This window comes from Phoxinus phoxinus, assembly GCF_949152265.1.
Source record: "Phoxinus phoxinus genome assembly, chromosome: 12".
NCBI classification, from domain to species: domain Eukaryota; kingdom Metazoa; phylum Chordata; class Actinopteri; order Cypriniformes; family Leuciscidae; genus Phoxinus; species Phoxinus phoxinus.
In genome coordinates, this window is record NC_136887.1 from 17,704,710 (window position 1) to 17,726,866 (window position 22,157).

Here is a 22,157-nt window from a genome sequence, read left to right on the forward strand (position 1 = left end):
ACCAACAGATGGATATATTTATTTACTATCATTTATGATCAATTTAATGAATAACAGATCAATAATAAATTTAATTTCTTACTTTAAAAAATATATATCTTCCTAACTTTTGAACGATAGTGTATTTATGATTAAATTAGTTACATCTAATAAGATTTATGTCGTAAGATTTATGTCACAGTTAATCGTTTAAAACTGTGCGGTTCATTCATGAGATTGTATTATTATATTCACAGGGACATTCGTAATAAAAATAATATTATTAATTCACATTCCTAATAAAAACCCCAAAATGGACAGGTAGATATGTCGACAGATAATTAGCTGTATATGTAGATAGACAATTATGCAGTTAGACGGACAGACAGGAAGATTGGTAGGTATGTAGAAAGGTAGGTGTGGGATAGATATGCGTGTTCACACACTTTGATGCGTTCTCCATTATTGTTTCCCAGTGATTGATCGCCTGTCCTAGATTCTTCCACCAATCCTGTTGTTCCTCCTCACTCCATGGCACTTTCTTCATCATGTCTCCTGTCCCTGTCTCTGGGGAGGATGGTAGTCCCGTGAAAGGGGGAAGTATCAGCAGGTTGAGCCTGAGGAGAGGGAGGCAGGATCTGCTCTGAGCCCTGAGGCCTCTCTTCTCCTCCACTGCCTGTAATGAATGGAAAGACTGACCTGGTTGTGCTGCAGCCTGTGCTCATATTGACCCGGTTCTCCTCCACACCATCGTGCATCATCTCACCACTGTGGTGTTAGAGCAGCCCCGAGGCCCTCCTTTAACCAGCCCTCCCTCCCACACACTCGCGCGTGTGACGCTCTCGCAGAAATCCACAATGTCACTGCATCTTAAATCAGAGTTCTGAAAGGCCCCTGCAGCCCAATGGCTGACCAAATAAACCTCTCCAGACATCACAACAAAGCTTTCCAGTGCAGGCCTGGTAGAATAAAGGAAGGTCAGATGCAATGAATGGACATTTTTTGACTCGAAATGGACAGTTTCATATTTGGATGGACATAGGTAATTGGTCATTCATTCGTGAGCAAAGATTTTCCCTGCGTTTCACAATCCGAAGCTCTGTCTGTTTTATATTCGGGGTAATAAACACACCCATTCTGAACCGTTAATGGCCTCTGCAATTGAATGTTTTATTTTAGCCCATAATGAGGACTTTATAAACATTAAATATCCGCTTCTAATCAACAGACACTGGAGGCAAATCTTGAAATGACCTTATAGTCTCCTTTAATGAATCCGTATTAAGCCAGAGTCGCACGCTTTGTCTGTCTCGCTCCTTTATGCGAGTGTTTCGCAGTAAATAATTATCGTGTTAGGTGACCTGATTATTTTTCCTCTGCATATTCAATTATTTTCAGTATGTGCAGGACAGCTAGTGGCTTTGCTGTTATGTAATGATCTGTTGCTGTGCAGGAAAATCCTCCTCTCCGCGCCACACGCCGGACTGTCCCTGGGGCAGTGGACTTCTCCTCCAATCAAGCTAATACAGGAGGAACAGCGTGGGGAACGCTTGTTTGGTGGGGGACAGGAGTAGGTCGAGTTTGTGTCTGTCTGTTTTACTAAGTGCGGTCAGAACAGAGGGCCAGAAATTCCTCCTGATGTACTCTATACTGGGAGAGAGTTAAGAGAGAGTGTGTGTGTGGAGGGAGGCTGCATGCAGCTGGACGAGTGTGGGTGAATTTACCTTTAATTACTGTCAACTGGCTTTCACGCTAAAACTGTGCCTTCATATCTGACGTTAGAATGGTATTGGTGTCAGATATGTGACCTTTGTGGGTAGTGCACATGCTCTGAAGAGTTGCACAGTGAGAGGTGAAGTAAAAAAATTATGAAAAACTGTGCAGTGAAAATTAACGCTTTCATTTGTGATTATGTGCTCTTTTTTTGCTAATTACACGTCCCACGTCCAGACGCTCTCTCCTGGACTTGTGAAGCACATAAAAATAATAATATTAATAGTATTTTGTTGATTCTACATTTATTCAGGGATGCAGTGCGTAAATATACACTACTTTGCAAAAGTCTGGGGTCGGTAAGATTTTATGATTAACCAGGCAATTTAAATATTATATATATTATTTCAATTTAAAATAAATATTTTCTATTTTATTTAATTTTTAATTTTTATTTTATTCGTGTGATGCATAGCGAATTTGTCAGCATTATTACTTCAGATGTAATCCTTCAGAAATCATTCTAATATTCTGATTTGCTGCTCAATAAATATTTCTTCATCAAGACAGTTTTGCTGCTAAATATTTTTGTGCGAACCATGATACTTTTTCCCAGAACTTTTTGGAATAAAAAGTTCAAAAGATCAATATAAAAATATATATCTTTTATAAAGTTTTAAATGTTTTTGCTGTCACTTTTGATCAATTTAATGCATCCTTGCTGAATAAAATTACTTATTTCTTTCTTTCCAATGGTAGTGTATTTATAATTAAAGTAGTCACAGCTAACGTGATTAATCATTGTTAATCATATAAAACTGTGCAGTTCATTAGTGAGAATTACATTCACATTCCTAATAACATTAATCATTTGCATTCCTAATATAAAAAAATAAAAAAAATGAAAGATTTGATAGTTTAGGGCTAGGGTAGCATCTCAGTCAGTGTGCATTGGATTTTAAATAGATAAGTGCTGGTGTTTTTGTGTTTTTGTGTGTGAGCGCGTGATACGATCGGGCCGAGCTGTGTTCGGCTCCCTGTTTTCCTCGGCACATCCAGGCATCTGTGATTATCCTCTCACGGCCACAGAGGGAGCTTTTCTCACTCTGTCTGCGATAATGAGGAAGAGACTCGCAATGCCCTCAAGTCATTTCCTTTCTCCTCCCCCTTCTCCTCTGTTTCACTCTATCACTCATTCTTCACCGGCAACATGACTTCACTCCTCCACACGTCTCAGTTCCTGCTCTACTATTTCATCTGTGATTATGGCTGTAATGACAGCTTCTTCTTTATGTTTAGATGGTTCTCCACTGTTTTGTTTATGAACACGCCATGCAGCCAAAGTTGCTGTGGAAAGAGATTTTGTTTGTCTGTAATTCACAGACAGGATTTATTCATTTGACAATGACTGAATGATATGCCGTTTTCTTTCTAATACCTAGAAATAAACATTTTCACATTTTCTGTGCTGTGTGAAAATCTGTGAAGCTCTTCAGAATGGTCAAATGTGTTACACATTGCTGAGTACCACATTCTTTTTGGTGGCTGAAGCATAATCAAATTATCCAAAATATTCACAGAACACACACAGAGTTTATAATTTTTTGAATAATGGATATTATAATTCTACTCAATTCTGCAAAGCTTTCTGATTCCATGTGGGCCTGGATTTATGATGCTTCAGTGCTGATAAAACTCTAGCAGAAAGCTTCTCTGGATAAGATTTGCTGGCTGACAAGATGACTATGTTGGTCCACTAGCTGGACCAGCACAAAACCAGCAACAATAAGCATAAACCAGCAATTCATGTTGGTCGTTTTGTCTTGGAATTTATGTTTTGAAATCTATTGATTTGTGCTGTCTTCTATGAACAGGTGAAGGACTGTACAGCTGTTGAGACCGCCTTGTGGACTGATCTGATCACCGGGCTGCAGCAGATGTCATGGATCTGAAGGAGCGCAGGCACCGTACACTGTCCCACGCCCGCTGTGGGAAAGATTTCCAGTTCACCACCTCCTCCCTGGACAACGACGAATGTCGCGTACCCACCCAGAAATCCTACAGCTCTAGTGAGACCCTGAAAGCTTTCGATCATGACTCGCGCCTTCGTTACGGAGGATGTGTGGCGGACCTGGTTCACCATGAAGCAGATGAGTTCACCAGACAAGGAGGTAAACACACAAGAGATACACCACAAAGTATAGACACAACCACATATACAGCACAAATGTAACTCAGAATTGCAGAAGACACAGCGCTCAGTGCTGATCATATACCACATGCATTTGACAGTGTGGGAATATTGTATATTTCATATTTTAGGGCAATAGAAATGTGTTTAAAAAAATGCATGCTTCCTGAATACCTTTTTTTTTTTTATTCACGGTAAAAACATTTATAATGTTACAAAATATTTTTATTTCAAATAAATGCCATTCTTTTGAAAAACATGCAATGCAATAAGAATTCAGTGACAATCAATTTGTCTGACCACACTAGACGTGATGCAACAAAATCAATCAAAAATCAAAGCCAATCAGAAGAGTGTGCGTCGCAACGAAATGAGCAAATTCATAAATATTACACCATTTTTACATAACTGAAACATTCTTTGTCGTGGAATACACTTGCATGTTCACATTGAGTTCACAGTTTCTTTTCATGTATTCAGATCTGAGGTTAATTATCCATCGCTTTCAGTGTGTCTATAAAAGTCATGCAAAATGATATTCAAAATTGCATTCAATTATTTGAACATCAAATAAAGGACATGATCAGTACCTGAGACTATCATTATGTTGTTGTACTAGCAACAATGTCACAGACACGAATAGAATTCGTTTTAAAATAGAATATTGCCACCCGTCATGTATCGCCGTTGCGGCTGGCTATGAGAAAAAAAACTCGGATTAACATGGAAAAGGTGCTGTTTATCCTACAGTGTGTTACAGCTTCACATCGCATCTGGATATGGTGTAAGAAATGTTTTTGATTTATCAGGAATAATTTTGAAATCAGATCATAATTGTCTTTAGATTTTCATCCCTAGTTAGGGACTAACAACACTTCACTCCCATCTTTTTTAACAGTATGGTAGGTACAATTTTAGGGTGATAATAATCTGATTTAGATGATTTTGGATCAACAAAAACAAAATCACATTGTGTCTATGGCATGTACAGAGAAGGGTTAAAGCATAAAAGCAGAATAGTTCAGTTAACAGACCTTCTCTGTGTTTACGCATGCTGCTGGAGAGAAGTGCAACTCGACCTCAGAGCGCTTACTTAAATTACAGGAAGTCCCTCCAAGTCTGCCCCCTGCTGCTTCAAATGTGCCACCAATTCCCAGCAGACGATTCCCAGCCTGATGCCTCTGATCCGCCGTCACCTGTTCAGTCTTACTCGTCGTATAGCTTATGCTGGTCGACCCACTTCATGCCTCAGGCTGCAGACTTGTTGCAGGGATGTTCGGCGCAGTGCCAAACTGCAGATGCATGCTAAAATAACGGGAGACTTTTGATCGGTGCTGATTCAAATTGAAGGTGACTGGCTTACTAGCTCAAACTCGACTGATTGGTTCAGATACGGCACCCTTTGTTTAATCTTTGTGTTTTACATCCCTTTTTGAATGTCTTTGATGATGCTAATAAGAAAAGTCAGCCGCGTCAACTGAGGCAGGCTAGAAGAGGAAGCGGTAGAGGAAAAACAGGAAGAGAGCGAGCGAGTACTGTCTAAAGGCTGCACCATCATAATGAGCAGGCTGCTGTGGATCCGGAGCGGGGGTCATCTTTAAAAAAAGCAGGGTCAGGCCTGCGAGTCGTCCTCTGCGTGAGCCGCTGCCGGTGCCGCATTGATTGCACTGAAATGGATTTCAACTCGATGCCATTGATCAGCGCCAGACCGGGTTTTCAGAGCGAGCGCTGGAGAGATTGCAGCCTCTTTTCTCTCCATCCATTCAACTGTTTCTTGCCACAGCACTTAGCCACTGACAACAGATCCCAGAGCTCATGCAGCCCGGGGTGGAGTGGCCTGTGTCCCCTCGGGGGATGTGTGGTGACAGCGACAGTGAGCAAGAATTATGGGTAGCTTTAGAGAACTGGATTGAGGGAGGACAGATAGACAGACTGACAGGCTGGTAGCCGTCAGAGTGATGCTACTTGAGGCGCTAGCGGCTCACTGACTGCAGATGCATCCGTGGGAAGTGTTGCCACGGGAGACTAACAGTGTGCAAGGGCCATATGTAACAGCACTCAAAGGGCACTGCCAAATTACGCTCCTCTCTCCCGCTCACTCACATAGTCATCACGGCCCACGTAAACGGTTGCGCAGAGAGGAAGCGGAATATTACTTTTCAACTTTTTTTAAGAGAGCTATTTTCTGTCCGAATGAACAGTCCAACCTTTCACTCCGACTGCATTTCGTGTTTGTGGACACAACATGCTCCTAATGCTCCTGAACGTCATGCTGAGTGCAGATTTGACTCTTAATGCTCCTCGCTTTAAGTCTCTTTGCTGTGTGGGGTATGAGAATATGCTCACAGGTCAGGATTGTCATTCACATAAAGTACTTAAAGCATTGCAGACTGTACTTTTTTTTTTGTATATAGAATTTTTTTGTACTAGCTATTGGCTATTTTTTGTTTATTTATTTATTGAATTGGTCGTGCTCTTTTCCAGTTTGCATTTTTACATTTACTGTCAACTAATGCTCACTTAGGTAATCCCGTTAAATGTAATCTTTAGCAAATCTGAATTTTTTATTTTATTTTCATATTCTACGTTATATTGTAATGTCTACATTAATTTATAGCATATAAAGCGGATGATATTTTAAAGTGTTTATTTATAAAAAATAGTGTACAATTTTGAAAACAGTAATTGGTTGTTGACAAACATGAAAAAAACATAAATAATAAAGGATAATGATATACAGATATTATTTTTGTCTATTTTAAATTAAAATGAAAGGAATAATCCACCCAAAAATGTTAATTTAAATTCTGTCATTTACAATTTTACTAAATATGATATATATGTACCAATAATAATAATAATAATATATATATATATATATATATATATATATATATATATATATATATATATATATATATATGACTTACAAATTACAAATGACTTAAAGGGTTAGTTCACCGAAAAATGAAAATTAATATATATCTTTTTCTTTGCATAGTTTTTAACGATGTGAGGGTGAGCAAATTATTGAATTAATTAATTTAAATTTTTCTGTGAACTAATCCTTTAAGTCATTTGTAATTTGTTGTTAGCAGTGCCATTTTAGCCAGAACAGTGGAGAATTGAACTGAATCAGTCAAACGGTCGTAAATTACATTGTATTGAATTTATGAGGTGATGTAGATTCCTAGCATCCCTTACTTTGATTGTAATTGATCTGGCCACTTATTTCTATAAACAGATGTGTTCGACATCTCAGTAATGGTGCCTCTTAGGTGAAAATGAAAACTGAGCTGGGCTCTTTGGCTCACTGGTGGCTCTCGAGCGTATGGTCCAGCTGCGAGCGGTAGGCCAGTAGATCGAATGTTCCATCACTCTCCGCCCCTCTATGTCTTCACACCCCTACAGGGGCACATCTGTGTCTACAGAGACACATCTGTGTCTGCAGGCCTTCGGTAGAGATGCTACACTCACTGCCTGTCCTGCAACACCATAGATTGCAGCAAGCTTTTATTTTGTTTTGTTTTGTTTTGCACCTTACTTTTTGTGATGGGGACACTATTGGCAACACTTTGTGTTTGTGTGTGTAGGGATGCTAATTTAACTTAAGTTAGTCTAATTAACTATAAAAAAAAAATAGTTATATATATTAAAAAATATATATATATTATTTTTTTATTTTTGTATTATTATAAATAGCAGAGTAAAAAATTGTCTATTAACAGCCCTTCCTGACTGTATAAAATGTGCATCTGTTTTTTTTTTTATAGACGTCATCAAACTATTTGCCGATTCTGAACGAATGAGTTTCACATTAGGGGCTTTAGCGGTCCCTCTGGGGTGTTTGTTTGGATCCGGTTTGATCCTAGATTTGTATGTTGGTTTTTGTTCCAAACGTCACAGGCTCTATTGTGGATTTCAGAGGATAGCAGCACACTGCCTAACCTCTAATTCCTACTTTATGAGCTAACTAAAACAAGCTGATAGCTTGTGCACGGCATTCAAAGAGGAGCTAGTCATCTTCTGTTTAGGAGTCCCCCCAGCAGTTTGTTTATGATATTGTACTTGACTTTTCTGAGACTCGTTCTTTCCCACTTCGTCCCCTCTCCTCATCCCTACAGCTGTGGTTTTGATGTGGAATTAGCTGTCACACATTTCATTGATTATTTTATTTTGTTGATTCTGTGGTTTGTCGGTTTATCGCAATAAATCTGGGCAGGAAAAGATCAAAGGGAGAACAGAAGAACCTGGCGGGTATTAAAAATAAAAGACTCTGAGATTAAATGCAGTCTCTCTCTCTCTCCCTCTCTGTCTTTCTGTCTCTCTCTGCCCTCGTCACATTCTATTTCTCATTGCCCTGTAGCCTTGTCCACTCTTCCAAACACCCTGGAACTCTTTTCACATCAACCTTGAGACAGCTGAGAGTTTTCTTGTTTGCTCATTGATGGCTTGGGAATTGGTTTCAAGTGTCCCTGAAGCTTCCAGACGCTCCTCTGTCTGTAACTAGTCTGCTTGTCAACCCATACAAGCAAAGCTGTTCATTTCAAGGCAAATCATTTTTTAACCCCAAAAACATCAGAAAAATGCTCTAACATTTATTCTTAGAACATGGAACCAAAGTTTACCCACATTTCCTGACATTGTTATTATTTTTTTTTTTTCAAATAGCAACATTTACATTTTCACGGTTTAAAATTAATCAGACATTATTACTAGATTTGAGAGGATATGTTTTAGTACATACGGTGTGCACCATTTCAATTGATTTATCTCTTTATTTTATTTATCAAAATGATAGTGTTGCATTCTTGCACCCTTACAATAACCTTTCCTCAGACTATACCTTAATATGTCCTTTATTTATAAATCTGAATACCACATATTTATGAAATTATCATAAATAGATAATATAAATAACAACCTTGGTACGGCAACTCTGTAACAAAATGAGTAGCTTGCAAAATTAGAAATACAAAAATATTTGTCATGCACAAAATATAGTTTAACACCTTTAGATATTCAGTCTGACGGTGATGATACACTGGGCAACTTTTTGAGCAATATTTCTGGGCAATGTTGTTGAGCGATGTTGCTTGGGCACTTTCCCATTGAGAATGGGAAACAAATTTCTATAGCCTATGTATAATTTAGATCGGCCGTGGGCCCTGTGTCTCACCTGGCTGCCTGTTGACGGGGAGATTACTCAAAAAGTTACCCCGTGTCTCATCACCTTTACTCCGCGTTCAATAGATTGAGCTGAAGATCATATGAAACAATCCTGTCTCAGTTCATTTACTCATTGAAGTGTATGATACATATTTGACACATTATTTTTGTATCTGTGTGTGTGACACATATTTAGTGATAGGCAAGGGGGGGAAAACTCAAACAGCAGGAGATCACACACCCAAACAGGCGAAAACTTCTGAACAGATTAATCCAGCATTTATTTGTTTGTTTGTTTGTTTGTATTTTTAAACTTAGGTTGTACGTATATTCCAGCAGCCTTACAATAATTACATTAACATGATGTCGCTTAATCTTTTAAGAATTTAATATGGCATATTCTTGCTTAAAGCCTTTAATCTGTTCTGGAATCTCTCAAGGAAAATCCACATTATGATCACAGCCAACATTCTCTCATTATGTTATCCTGGTTCCCCTGAGGGCTGAATCGTTATTTTATATACATATACATGCATGACCTCTGCCGTTTAGTCTAAAGGTAGGCCTATATATTACCTTATTTATTAATGTTTTATTTTTTATTAATTTATTCAACTACAACTACAATTATTACTATTATTATTTGTGTAAAAGTGTGGCACCCCACAGTTTAACATTACAAAAGCTTACAGGATAAGCATGGGGCCATTTTATAAAGTTATTGTTAAAAATAGTTACAGTGACATAAAAAAAAGATAGTTTAAAATTCTGATTGGATGATCCAAAGCTGCAGTAGAATGACTATAAATACACACCTGTGTGTGCAATGTGAGTGCGATATAGACCATAGATAATACATTGCTTGGCAACCACAACCAACCTGCAGTTAGAATAATATATATTACTTGCTGTATTATTTGGGGGTCTTATAAGGCAGAAGTAAATCATTGTAGCTGCTGTGGGTGGTTGAGAAATATAATGAAGGAGCTTAGCTTACCACATCACCAGGGCACTATATCCAAAACGACAAGACTGAGTGGCCAGTCTGAGCCCTGAAGGCCATCAGGGGGTCAGTTGGCACTTAATAGCACTCATGATATGCCGATTAAACTTACAGTTTGGACAGCTGCGTCACCTCTTCTGACACCAGCCTGCTAAGCTCTGCCTAATTACACATGTCATTCCTTGTATCTCTCAGGCTGTTGTTTTATCCCTCCGTAGGAATGATTCTTTTAATTATTAAATATTTTGTACAGTATTGCATGGCTAAGTGGCTGCGATTTGGGGCGCTTTTGCCCTTGGGTTCAATTATGGTACTACGCTGCTGAGTGCAGGGTATTTAATACTTTGTCAAATCCAGCCTTATACCGCATCTTACTCAGCGCCTCGAGACTCTAAAACATTCAGACATTTATTTTTTGGAGAGAGAGAGAGGTTAAAATGACACTTTGTGTAATGAGTAGCGAGCTTGTGTTGTAATGGGAAACACTGAAGGTCTCATAAATTAGAGATACGTTTTGGAGCTCTCTGGTTTGATCAGTAAACACAACCCAAGCCATTATACAAGTGTAATGGAGTGCCAAATGCAGACAGATGTTTCGATAAAATTGTCACCACAAATTTACAAACTGTTAACCAGTATGGATCTCAACTTGAACGCTATCAGACTACCAAACAAATATACTCACCCTCTTAGCACTCCCAAGGCTTTAGATCTGCTTCCTTCAGGCCTTCAAACATGAGCGGTGAAGCCTTTTGCAGCGTATGCGATGGTGTTCATATCAAGGGCTTATGTCAGGTGGTTTATGAGAAGCAAAATGGCTCCCTGTGGGGTCAGATCTATTTCTGCTGCCCAATTAAAAGGTGTTGAGTGGCCGCGTGGCGCAGGTGGCTCACATGGGGCAGGGCGTTTGACACTGAGGGCCCTGTTCTTGCTTAGCTGTTAACTCTATGTCCCAACATTAATGGGGGCCCTAATGATGTGCTATGCATCCTGGGAACAAAGTATGCTGCGAAAACTCACTGGACACCCACTGCTGAGCGTAAACCCTCTCAATTAACACCCTGCCCTTCTGAGACCACCGATGATAGCATACCACCTACGGTGCCTGCACGCCCCACGCAGGATCTGATGTCACGGGGACAGGTAGGAGGCTCTGAATCAGACAGTGTGCTAGATGCGATCCTCACACGGTCAACCAAGGCGAAGCGGCAGTTTCCGCTCGGTATCTGCAGTGTTAGGAGACGTTATTTTTACAGTGAGGTGTTAAAATATTGCACAATTGTAAAAATAACCAGTCTTGTCACATCTTGACATTTTATTCTTAACGTGTGTCTAGTTACTTTTTCGTAAAAAAAATTCACCACTAGTTTTGAAGTCGTTGCGTTTGTGTTCTTGTAAGTTAAATACATTAAAAAAAATAACATACACTTCCAATCAATAGTTTGAAGTCAGTAAAAGGATTTGTAAAAAAGAAAAAAAAAGAAATGAATGTTTTTATTCAGCAAGGACACATAATGTGTATTAAAAGTGACATTAAAGACTTTTATAATGTTACAAAAGATTTCTGTTTCAAATAAATGCTGTCCTTTCTATTAATTAAATAATCCTCAAAAAATTTACATCATTTCAAAAAATATATATTAAGCAGCACAACTGTTTTCAGCATTGATAAAAAAAAAAAAATCCCTGTAAAGGCAATTCTAAAAAAAAAATTGTAAACACATTATAAATGTTAGAAATGTATTGCTAAAACATATTACAAAGACTGTGAACTGTGAAGTACTGAATTGTGGAGTTAGACCGTTAAACAGTTTTTCACCATTGCTGTGTTCCGGATTTTTTGGGCGGGGCTAAAACAGGGGCTCGATGACGCACTGGAGCCCCTGAGCTCCTGGCCCCGCCCCTACTTGATGTTGCACTGGAGCTAGGGTGACCCGGAGTCCCTGACGCTGGCCCCTCCCCTAAAAATAGAGCACATTCACATCAGTTTGCCGCTCAATCGCGAGTTACTGTCTGTCAGTACCTACCAGTAGTTACTACAGCAGCCAACAGTTTGCCAGCTAGCTATGCCTTCGTCACGGAAATGCGTACTACCTGGATGCGATCACGTACAGATCGGCGTCCTTATTTAAATTTCCGAAAAACGATCACATTAAGAAAAGGTGGATTAATTTTGTGAAGAGCAACCTTGATGGAGAGCTGAAGATCACCACCAAAACCCGCCTCTGTAATTATCATTTTACACGGGATAGATTTATAAACTTTCGTCGGAGAAAACTGGGATTCACTGATAATCCGCTGTTACTGGTGAATGTGGCCGAACCGACTAACGTTATCTCCCGCCTCGGCCTTCATCCTCCCGTCGCTCCGACAACTGTGCCATCATCGGCAGTGCGTGCCCACCAATGAGTGTAAGTTGCCTTGTGTGCTTATTATGTGATAATTATAGTAGGTAGTCCACACAGTAATTCCACAGTTTAGTGTGGCGACTGCAGCTTTCGCGCGAGTGGGCGTGGTTTCAGCGCAGACAGCGGACACGCCCTCAGCGTTTGAGAGCTGAGACTAGCCTACTGCTCATTTTTTCAAGATTTTGATAGCTTATTTTATGTACTTGCCGGCTTTTTTATCATTCAAATTTGGCTGGGTGGCTAATAACACATTTTTCTGTGGTGTGACGAACTCAGAACACATACTTAATTTTGACTTTACGCAATGATGACTAAAATTCAGCTTTGCAATCACAAGCATAAATTACATTGTAACATTACATGTACAGTACATTGTTAACACGTGTTACTTGTGATGTGTTACACACCCCAACATTGTGTAACTGGCAGTAGCTGATTTCCCATGGAATGCAGTGTGCGTTCAGTCAATTATGGAAAATCTGTATCTCTATCAAATAGGTGTATTAGTTACTGGCAAATGATGGGGAACCCAACTGCGTCTCCATAGCAATATAATTATAGTGCACTACATTAACTAGTTGCTTGGAGAGCATAATACAGTGAGTGTTGAATAAGAGGTAAATCTGAATGGGTGCTGATTGATTGAAGGTGTCGTGATTGTGTGTGTGTGTGTGTGTGTGTGTGTGTGTGTGTGTGTGTGTGTGTGTGTACATGAGCTGAGAAAGTGAGCGGATCTGGGTGTAGATATCAAGAGGGATGCCGAGCCAGCTGTGTCATTTCATTAATGGCACCACAATCTCACGATCCACCTCATAGTAATGTACCTTGCCTAGAACACAGCAGGCTGACCTTGATTTATCTGTTCACTGCTAATTTTTTTTTTTCAATTTATAGTATATGCATAAAATTCAGACACCTAATCCACACATAAAAAGTATGACTGTCAGAACTCACTTTACTTTTTTTGCAATAACATTTACTCGACCAAGAAGTTGGTGTCATCTAAAACACACACAAAAAAAATGTCTATACCGGTAAATAAATGTAATATAAATGTGGCTTGGGCTGATATTCTCACACATTGGCAATTATTAATTTGAATGTGTCTAAAGTGTCCAAATACTTTTGGATTCACTGTACATAATTTCTTCTACATATTTTAGGTAGATATGACAACCAAGCAGCAACCTTCCGGTCTCACTCTTGAATCCAACACAGAATAGAGTCAAGTGACTGCAATTCATTGACTGACCACTAGAGGCTCTAAAAGAGAGTCAATCCCAAAGACCCCCCATGTTAAAATGCCCATCTTTACTGCAGAAAAAAATATGTTTACAGCCTGGTTCAAAAAGAGGTTTCGGTCTATATAGCTAATTTTGCCCTTCATGACAACTGTGAGAGGGGTGCATTTTTTTATAACTCATCCGTTTAAATGATATCAAGCCTTAAAGTTCTGCATAATTAAGGGCATGGTCACTTGAGTGACAGGTGGATTGCCGCTGCTGTCATTACTAGCCGTTTGTCTGTTAGCCCTCACATCAACTCAGCTAATCCCGCCTCTCTGACCATTTTCGGTTATCCGGAAGTGACGTGCTGCCAAGATGGCGACGGCTGGCTCCGCCCACTTTGGGCTTCAAAAATACTCTTCAGAAAACCTAGGGGTGACATCACGGACACTACGTCCAAATTTGTTTTACAGTCTATGGTGACTGACAACTTAAAAATGGTGTACCCCACACATAACTCTTCCCAAAGTTTATTTTAAAATAGTTAAAGTTTAAATTTGTCAAGTGGCAGATTTAAATAAGATTCAGTCAGCTCTCACTTACTCTCGCAGGTTCCCACAGAGCTCCATTTACTCAGTGCATGCCTTCAGTAACAATAATAACCATCAGCCCACAGAACATGAACAAACACGCAGCACAAAGACGCTCTCTGGAGCAGGTCCATTACCCGCCATCATCAGTAGTGGGGTGTGGGGGGTTATATAGAGACCACAGAGAGGCATGCCGATCTGGACGCAGAAATCACATCCTTCTCCCTGCTGAAGCGGAGGTCTTTTTATATTACTCAAATGGCCAATCAGCCCTCTCTCTCAGGAAAGTCAAATGCTTCTTTCATGGGCCTGATGAAGCATAATGACCAGTGGACAATTTACACTCTTGGGGCCCAAAATGAGATTGAGTCAGTCCTCGGGGATGTGTTAGGCCCGTAAATTACCTCAGTGTGTGTCCAGGCACCTGTACAAGGCTTTAATGCAAAAAAAAAAAGCCGTAACACACCTCCAGCCAAGACCGAAGCACTGTATGTCAGATGAGAGTCTCTAAAAGCCCATTTTTAAGATCTAGTGCAGCTCCCCTACAGTCTCCAGAATCACTAAAAGTTGAACTTTTTTACTTTTTCAAATGACCTGTTGGACTAATTTGGCACCAGCTTCTAAAATGGAATGGGAAATGAGATGAAAGATCTTACTAGGGTTGCAGAAAGTCATTTCTGAGAAGTTATGGATGGATGAATAGATAGATGCATAGATAGAAAGATAGATCCATTACTTCAGATCAGTAGACAAGTCTTTATATAACACCATGCACAACTGCATACTCAAATCTTCATATGGCTTCATGATCAAGCTGTACATATGTGAAGTGCCCACACACACACACACACACACACACACACACACACACACACACACACACACACACACACACACACACACACACACACACACACACACACACACACACACACACACACACACACACACACACCTTTTTCTCTCAACTGATCTGCCTACTACCTTCTCTACCAGCTTTTACTTTATTTATTTGCATTTATATTTACATGTATTTACAGATTCACTAAAGTGCTGAAAATAAATTCCTACAGTATTTGCCACCACATTATGAAATTGAAAAAAAAAAAGTTTAAAAGCTATAAGCTTTTAAAAGAAAAAAAGCGTGATAGACTTATTTCAAAAACATATATATATATATATATTTTTTTTTACAAAACCCCATAATTCAGTATGATATTAAATAAAAAAAGTCTTAACATCTAGTTAACAGTGTACAAAATACCATTCTAAAAAGAAACAAGCAAACAACATAGATCAAACTACGTTGCGGATTTGTGCACAAATGCATTTGCACGGAAATGTACTTGTCTAGTGGGTGGCACAGATACTTTATCCAGCCTAGTCAATTAAGTTTATGCATTTGTCTTCCTATACAGCTCATAAAAACATGACCTGTAAACAGTATCTTCAGATGGCGCCAAAATGTTGCTGGTAAACAGTTCATTATAACTGTGATGTTTTAGACAACTATGGAACAGGACAAATTGTTTTACTCCCTCATAGGCTATTGTATTTGATAGCTGCAGGAAGCAGTTTAGTAACCTCAGCAAATGCATGACATGTAAGAATTGAGTTCTACTATTTGAGGACCACTGTCAGGAAAAGAGTGAGCACAGGAAATATAAAGCCAAAGGTCAAGAGAATATGGAGCATTGTGGCTCTTACTGCAGTTACTGGCAGGAGGAAGAAGAAAGAGGCATGGTCCCTTATTGTAGGAGATTATGAGAGACATGAAGACAAGAGTAAAGTCCGGATGACCAGAAGTAATGAAAAGTGTGTAATTGACTAACCCACAAGAGAATAGGGGCAGAATCTCGTTTTAAAAATAACTGTATGCAACACACACACACACACACACACACACACACACACACACACACACACACACACACACACACACACACACACACACACACACACACACACACACACACACACACACACACAGACACACACACAATTCTGAGAACTTTAAAAGAACATTTTGATGTTAGGAGACATTTTGATGATATTATGCGGTCTTCAGGATGGTGGGTCTTTTTTGCGGCCTCTTACTGTGAAAGACCTCCTCCTTAGGGAGTTATGATTTGACAAGCTTTGAGTGTGCTTTTGGTATCGGTCCCCACTCCGGGAATGATTCCCAGTTTGAGAAAAAAGATGCCTGTTCTTTTGGTTTACTATGGTATTTTTCCATCTGGCTGTACTATAAATTTGTAAACATAAAAAGGGAGCAAGATGGTCTGTTTTTTCACAGTCTGCAGATTTCCAACAAACATTATGCGAGTACGTGTCTTCATGCATATGGCACTGCCTGTAAGCTGGACAGCAGAAAGAAAACATGACTGGAGTCTTCTTCAAAAGCATCCTATAATTATACAACACTTTCAAATCATTTTAATTGAATGATTTAAATGAAATATGAAAATATGAAGAAGAAAAAACGTAGCATGCGTCATGTCATTGACAAATGCGATCTCATCTGCATACTCACAAATGCTACACACACACACACACACACGCACACACACACACACACACGCACACACACACACACACACACACACACACACACATATATATACTGTACATTAAACACTAAGAAGTGTTTGCCATCAAAAATGTCATTGTTTTATACAAACCTGTTTTAATCTACCGGTATTTGATACTTTTATGAAAGGCACAACAGTGTACAAACAAACCTGTTTGTGAGGTGATGGAAGAAATGTTCATAAAGATGGAAGTACACACTGTAAACCTGATGTCATTTGATGTAATAAATGTTGCAAGTTAGTGTAATAGTTGGGTATTAGGCTAAAGGTGGCATTTTGTGTTGTTGCCCTCACAGAGTACATGGATTTTTCCCCGTTCCTGAGCTACTTCAATTCAGGTACAGTACGGTCTGACTAGAATGATAGGAGTATAGTTGTGTTAGGAGAATAGTTGTGTTTGTAGCATTACAAGCAGCATAGCAATATTCAATGTTATTGTCTAGCGGTGTAATATTAGTAGTAGTAAATGTACTTAATTGCAATTTTAAAATGAATAATTACCTTTGCACTATTATAATCAGTGTTTTTTATTTTATTTTTTATTTTGCTTTATGTCCACCCACTACATAGTCAGGAATAAAGCAACTCTATTAAGGTCTCTTGATTTTAGCAGTATCGATCCCAGCCGCTGTGAAGATCCCTGCCTTAAAGAGCGTTAATGAATAAAATGGCTTCTTCATTTTCAGCTGATTGGAGGGCATGCATTGACTCTTTTAATTACTGGAGAGAAGAAATTGGTTGAGCATGCCTTATCCTTTAATTGTTTTTCCCACTGCCAGTCCTTAATTGGGACTCCCTTGTGTTTATCGATTCACTTTGATGTGCTTTAATTTGGATGACGTGCAATATATATATATTAGTTTGCAGAGGGGTTCTGTCCAGCTCTCTGTGAGTGTGGTGTGTGTGTCAAGGCCGTGTATGCGCATGAGTGCGGTCACACTCATCAAAGCAGGAGGTGTTATGCTGTGAGGGAAATTTCACAGCAGGTAAAGAGCTGCAGGATCAAATAAACCCCTTAGTCCAGCACCACACATGAGCTGCTGTCTGAACGGACGTTCACTGATTTGACCAGTTAAACCTCGGGATCCTGCTGCCCCCATTTTATTTGTGAGGTCTGTCTTAATACAGTTTGAAAGTTTAGTTCAGCTCTATTCCGTTTATTCAAATATACAGTTTTTCACAGTAAATGCTATTGTTCCAAAGCAATTTTACAATAGTGCCTTACAACTGCCAGAGCACATAGTGACAAGGAATCAAAACTGAGGAAGCACATTTAAATGCATACATTTTTATATTTAAACACATGCAATTGTTATATATTGAACATGCTTTGAAGCTTTAAAATATATAATGGGGTTAACTATTACATCTAACAGTTTTGATTAATTACTAAATTAATTAGTGATAGTTATATTATGTGTTGTAATAAAAGTGCAGTTATTATTAGTATTATGAAGACTTCTGAGTGCCATCTGAAATTTTCTTCTAAAATTAGCATTTTTATCAAGCTTGTATATTTAAGTTCAGTATCTTCACTTTAATGACAATTAATAGGTAATTTTCATTGCCATTGAAGTGAAATAACTGAACATAAGCATACAAGTCTTCATATATTACGGACGGTGTATACTGTGCACATAGACTTTGTTGATTGATTGATTGATTGATTGATTGATTGATTGATTGATTGATTGATTGATTGATTGATTGATTGATTGATTGATTTTCTCCAGAGACAGTGTAGAAAAGACAGGACAATCATGAAAGATGGAGGAATGGCACAGAAAAATTACTTGAGCAAGATCAGCGACCAATTTCGAGCCAAATTTTTATTGTGTATGACATTATCAAAAGGAATGGCTTTAGACTAAAGAGAAGTCTCTTCACAATGTTCAATACATTTGTATGAGCATAATGCATTCATTTCACATTGAAATTGATTTTATCGGCTGTTTCAAATAACAGTGATGTTGATACTTCTATGAGTCTGAAAAGCAAGCTTTCCTGCAACTGAACTGAATTTGAAGCGGCATATTGCTTTCAATGGATGTGGAAGAAAGCCTATGTTCAAAATAGAAGCTAGTAAATCATTCCACTTCTAAAGTTAATAGGAGGATAGTTTACTGTATGAAGACTAATGGCATACTTTTGAAGGTTTAATTGTAAAGAGTAAGTAAAAGAAACAAGCATGATTTTGGCCTGGCCAGGTAATTGTTTATTTGCAAAGGTACTTGAGTGAAGTACACGTTTCATAACCCAATACATAAGTATAATAATTGAAGTATAATTACTCAAGTACTGTAGAAGTGTTTCACAGCTTCTCCTTTCTGTCTAGTACAAGCAGCAGAACAGAGAGGGGCGTCACAATGCCAGAGTTTCAGCAGTTGGTACCAGTACCACTGACATTTCAAGATTGTGATACCACAGTAAAAACTATTATGCTAAGTACCAAAAATAAATATTAAAAGGTTAAATATTGTTATAAATGTGAACAAATTAAACTAAAAGTGTGAGGCCTTCAAAGATTTCGCAATTAATAAAACATTACTCATGCAATTATTCAAGTAAACAGTTAGAAGTAAATGGCAAGAGCAATGAGTGGTTTTCTCTTTTTCTTGTCGATATTGTTGTTTGATTAATATTGATGCTGTAATTCTGGTCTGGTGTCATAATGTATGTTTTAGTTTTAGTATTGAGATGGTGCCAAAGTGCTGAATTGTGTGTTTTATGTCCTGCTAAGTGATGGTTTTAGGTGTTTAATGCTATTAGAGAGTGCTTTTGCAGTGCATTGACTGTGATAAACTAGTTCATTATGATTAAGATGTCTAGTTTGTGTAAATGGCTTGATTTCTTCACAGGGTGCATCAAGGCAGCATCAATTCTCTCAGGCCAGTTCCTCCACATGCATCAACAACTAACTGATTGTGCTTTGTTTTGACCACTTTAGGGAACTTTACTTTAGCGGAGCTGGGCATTTGTGAACCATCCCCGCACCAGAACGCGTACTGCCCTGAGATCGGCCTCTTGCAGCGCGGTTACTCTCTGAGCGCCGGCTCCGACGCGGACTCTGACCCAGAGGGCCCTATCTCACCGGAGCGAGCCATCCAGCTGTGGGGGGGCCAAGGCATCAAGTCCCGTCGCAGTTCTGGCCTCTCCAGCCGGGAGAACTCGGCACTCACCCTCACCGACTCTGACAACGAGAACAAGTCTGATGACGAATCAGGTGAGAGATTGTTTCAGAGAGCGAGAAAGCAGCGAGCGAGTTTCGTGTTTATGAGAAACTAAGGGTGCGAGAGAAATCTTTAAGGCTTTTAGAGTGTAAGGTGTGTGAGAACAGATGCCAAAAATGTGCAACATGTGATAAAGCATTCACTTTTATAAGCTTTCGACTCGTTTAGAGCTGAATGCATTTCGTATACCTTTTGTGTTGCTCTTACCTGGGTGTTATAGCCTCACTGTGCATTGGTAATCATTCCCCAATGACACAAGCCGCTTTCGTTAGTCAAACTGCAAGCTAATCTGCCACTGGAAATGCATATAAATAGACTGGATACAGCATGACATGTCACACTCAATTAATATAAAAAGACTGTACACATAAATAAGTTTTTCAAATGTCAAAGGATGCATTTCCGTCAAGCGAAAACATTGCTTTCCCACGCATCTCTGGATATCTTCTTCCATTGATGTTGTTGTTGACGACTGAATCCTCAGCGGCACCTTCCTAGCTGGAATTCTGCAACATGTTCCTTGTTTCCACACTTTCTTGTTAATTTGGTGGCATCCTTAATCTTGGCATAGTTTGTTGAAAATGTCAGAGTAGGTTAATGAAAAGACAAAACCCATCCTAATTAATTGAGTTCTCACCATATCACACCTCAAGCAGATCCATCAGCTGTGAATTCCAGCATCGCACAAACTCGCTCTGACAATTTATCAAACTACTCTACAGCTATTAAACACATAAAGAAACACCTTGGAAAGCAGTCATCTTCATCTTGCCGGCTGATAATTGCCTCACAGATAATTGCCATGCTAATCTCCCGGCCGCTGTTTTTTACGGCACAGAAAAACGCGTAGGCACAGCATGTGCCAGTCACTGGATCGCATGCCTGTCTGCTCTGACAGCAGTGGACGCGAGCTGGACACCGTCTCTCAGCTCTGCACCGTGGCTCATTCCCACTGAAATCCCAATTAAACGTCGCCCAGGCTGTGCCTGATAAGCTGGGCAGGATGTGTCACAGAGGAACCATCTATGATAAATTAAGTAAAATACTTTTAAAAGACTTTTTAAAGCTTGTAATTATCTTGCACAAATAGCAGTAATACTGAGATTCAATAAATATAGTTTTGAGTTTGTATGCTTTTTAGGAGACCAAGCTACAATTTACCTATAGACACTTGGACTTTTACAAGCAAAACTTTGTCCAATCCCATTTATACATAAATGTTGCTGAATTGCGAATAGCAAACCAATTTTACAGATCCAGTATGTCAGTACGCTATTCCAAATAGCATATCATATGCTATGATTCAGTTTGATGCATACTAGCATAATACTTTTACTATTTTTACAATATATATTTGAAATAATTAAGTTTAATATTCGGAATAGCATGCTATGAAGATATAGATTTATGAAGAGAATAATTCAATATCCTATTCCAAATATTATTTCTGCCATTTAAAGATAATAATTCAGTATGATATTTTGAATAGTATACTAGCACGCTACTCTTACCATTTCTGCCATACAAAGAAAATAATTAACTATTCTTTTTTGAATAGCAAACCCGTTTTGCTAGAAGGGTTTCTACAATATAAATATTTGAAGAAATGAATTCAGTATGCTTTTGGCATAATAGCATACTATTACTGTTTCTGACATATATGAAATAAGTTCAGTATCTTACTACTAGCATACTTCTCTTACTCCTTCTGCCATTTAAACGTCAAAAATTATGAATTCAGAATGCTATTAATTGAACATACTACTCTTACTTTTTCTACAATATAAATGTCAATAAATGTTTTCAGTAGGTAATTGATATCTTTATATGAATTCAGTATACTAAAGATGTGTCAGACATAGTAAGAGTATAATGCTATTCCAAATTAAATGATCTTAACCATTTTATTGAGCAAATGTTGCATGTGGCATCTTTTTAGGGCCAAGGGGCTAACATACTGTACGCTTACGACATCAGTCAGACAAATTCACAGCAATGGCTGCCAAGAGAGCCAATCAAAATACAGCTGCCATTATTTTAAATTATGATCAATTGTC

The 22,157-nt window shown here is 38.7% G+C and overlaps 1 protein-coding gene across 1 annotated transcript in view; it reads left to right on the forward strand.

The window, feature by feature from the left end:
- The window catches only part of tenm2a (teneurin transmembrane protein 2a), a 292,880-nt gene that overhangs the window by 52,408 nt on the left and 218,315 nt on the right, over positions 1-22,157 (forward strand). Inside the window, exons 2-3 of the mRNA XM_079631137.1 lie at positions 3,567-3,863; positions 19,818-20,093. Of these exons, the coding sequence (XP_079487263.1) occupies positions 3,635-3,863; positions 19,818-20,093 (505 nt within the window). The 5' untranslated portion in view covers positions 3,567-3,634. The remainder of the gene's footprint in view (positions 1-3,566; positions 3,864-19,817; positions 20,094-22,157) is intronic.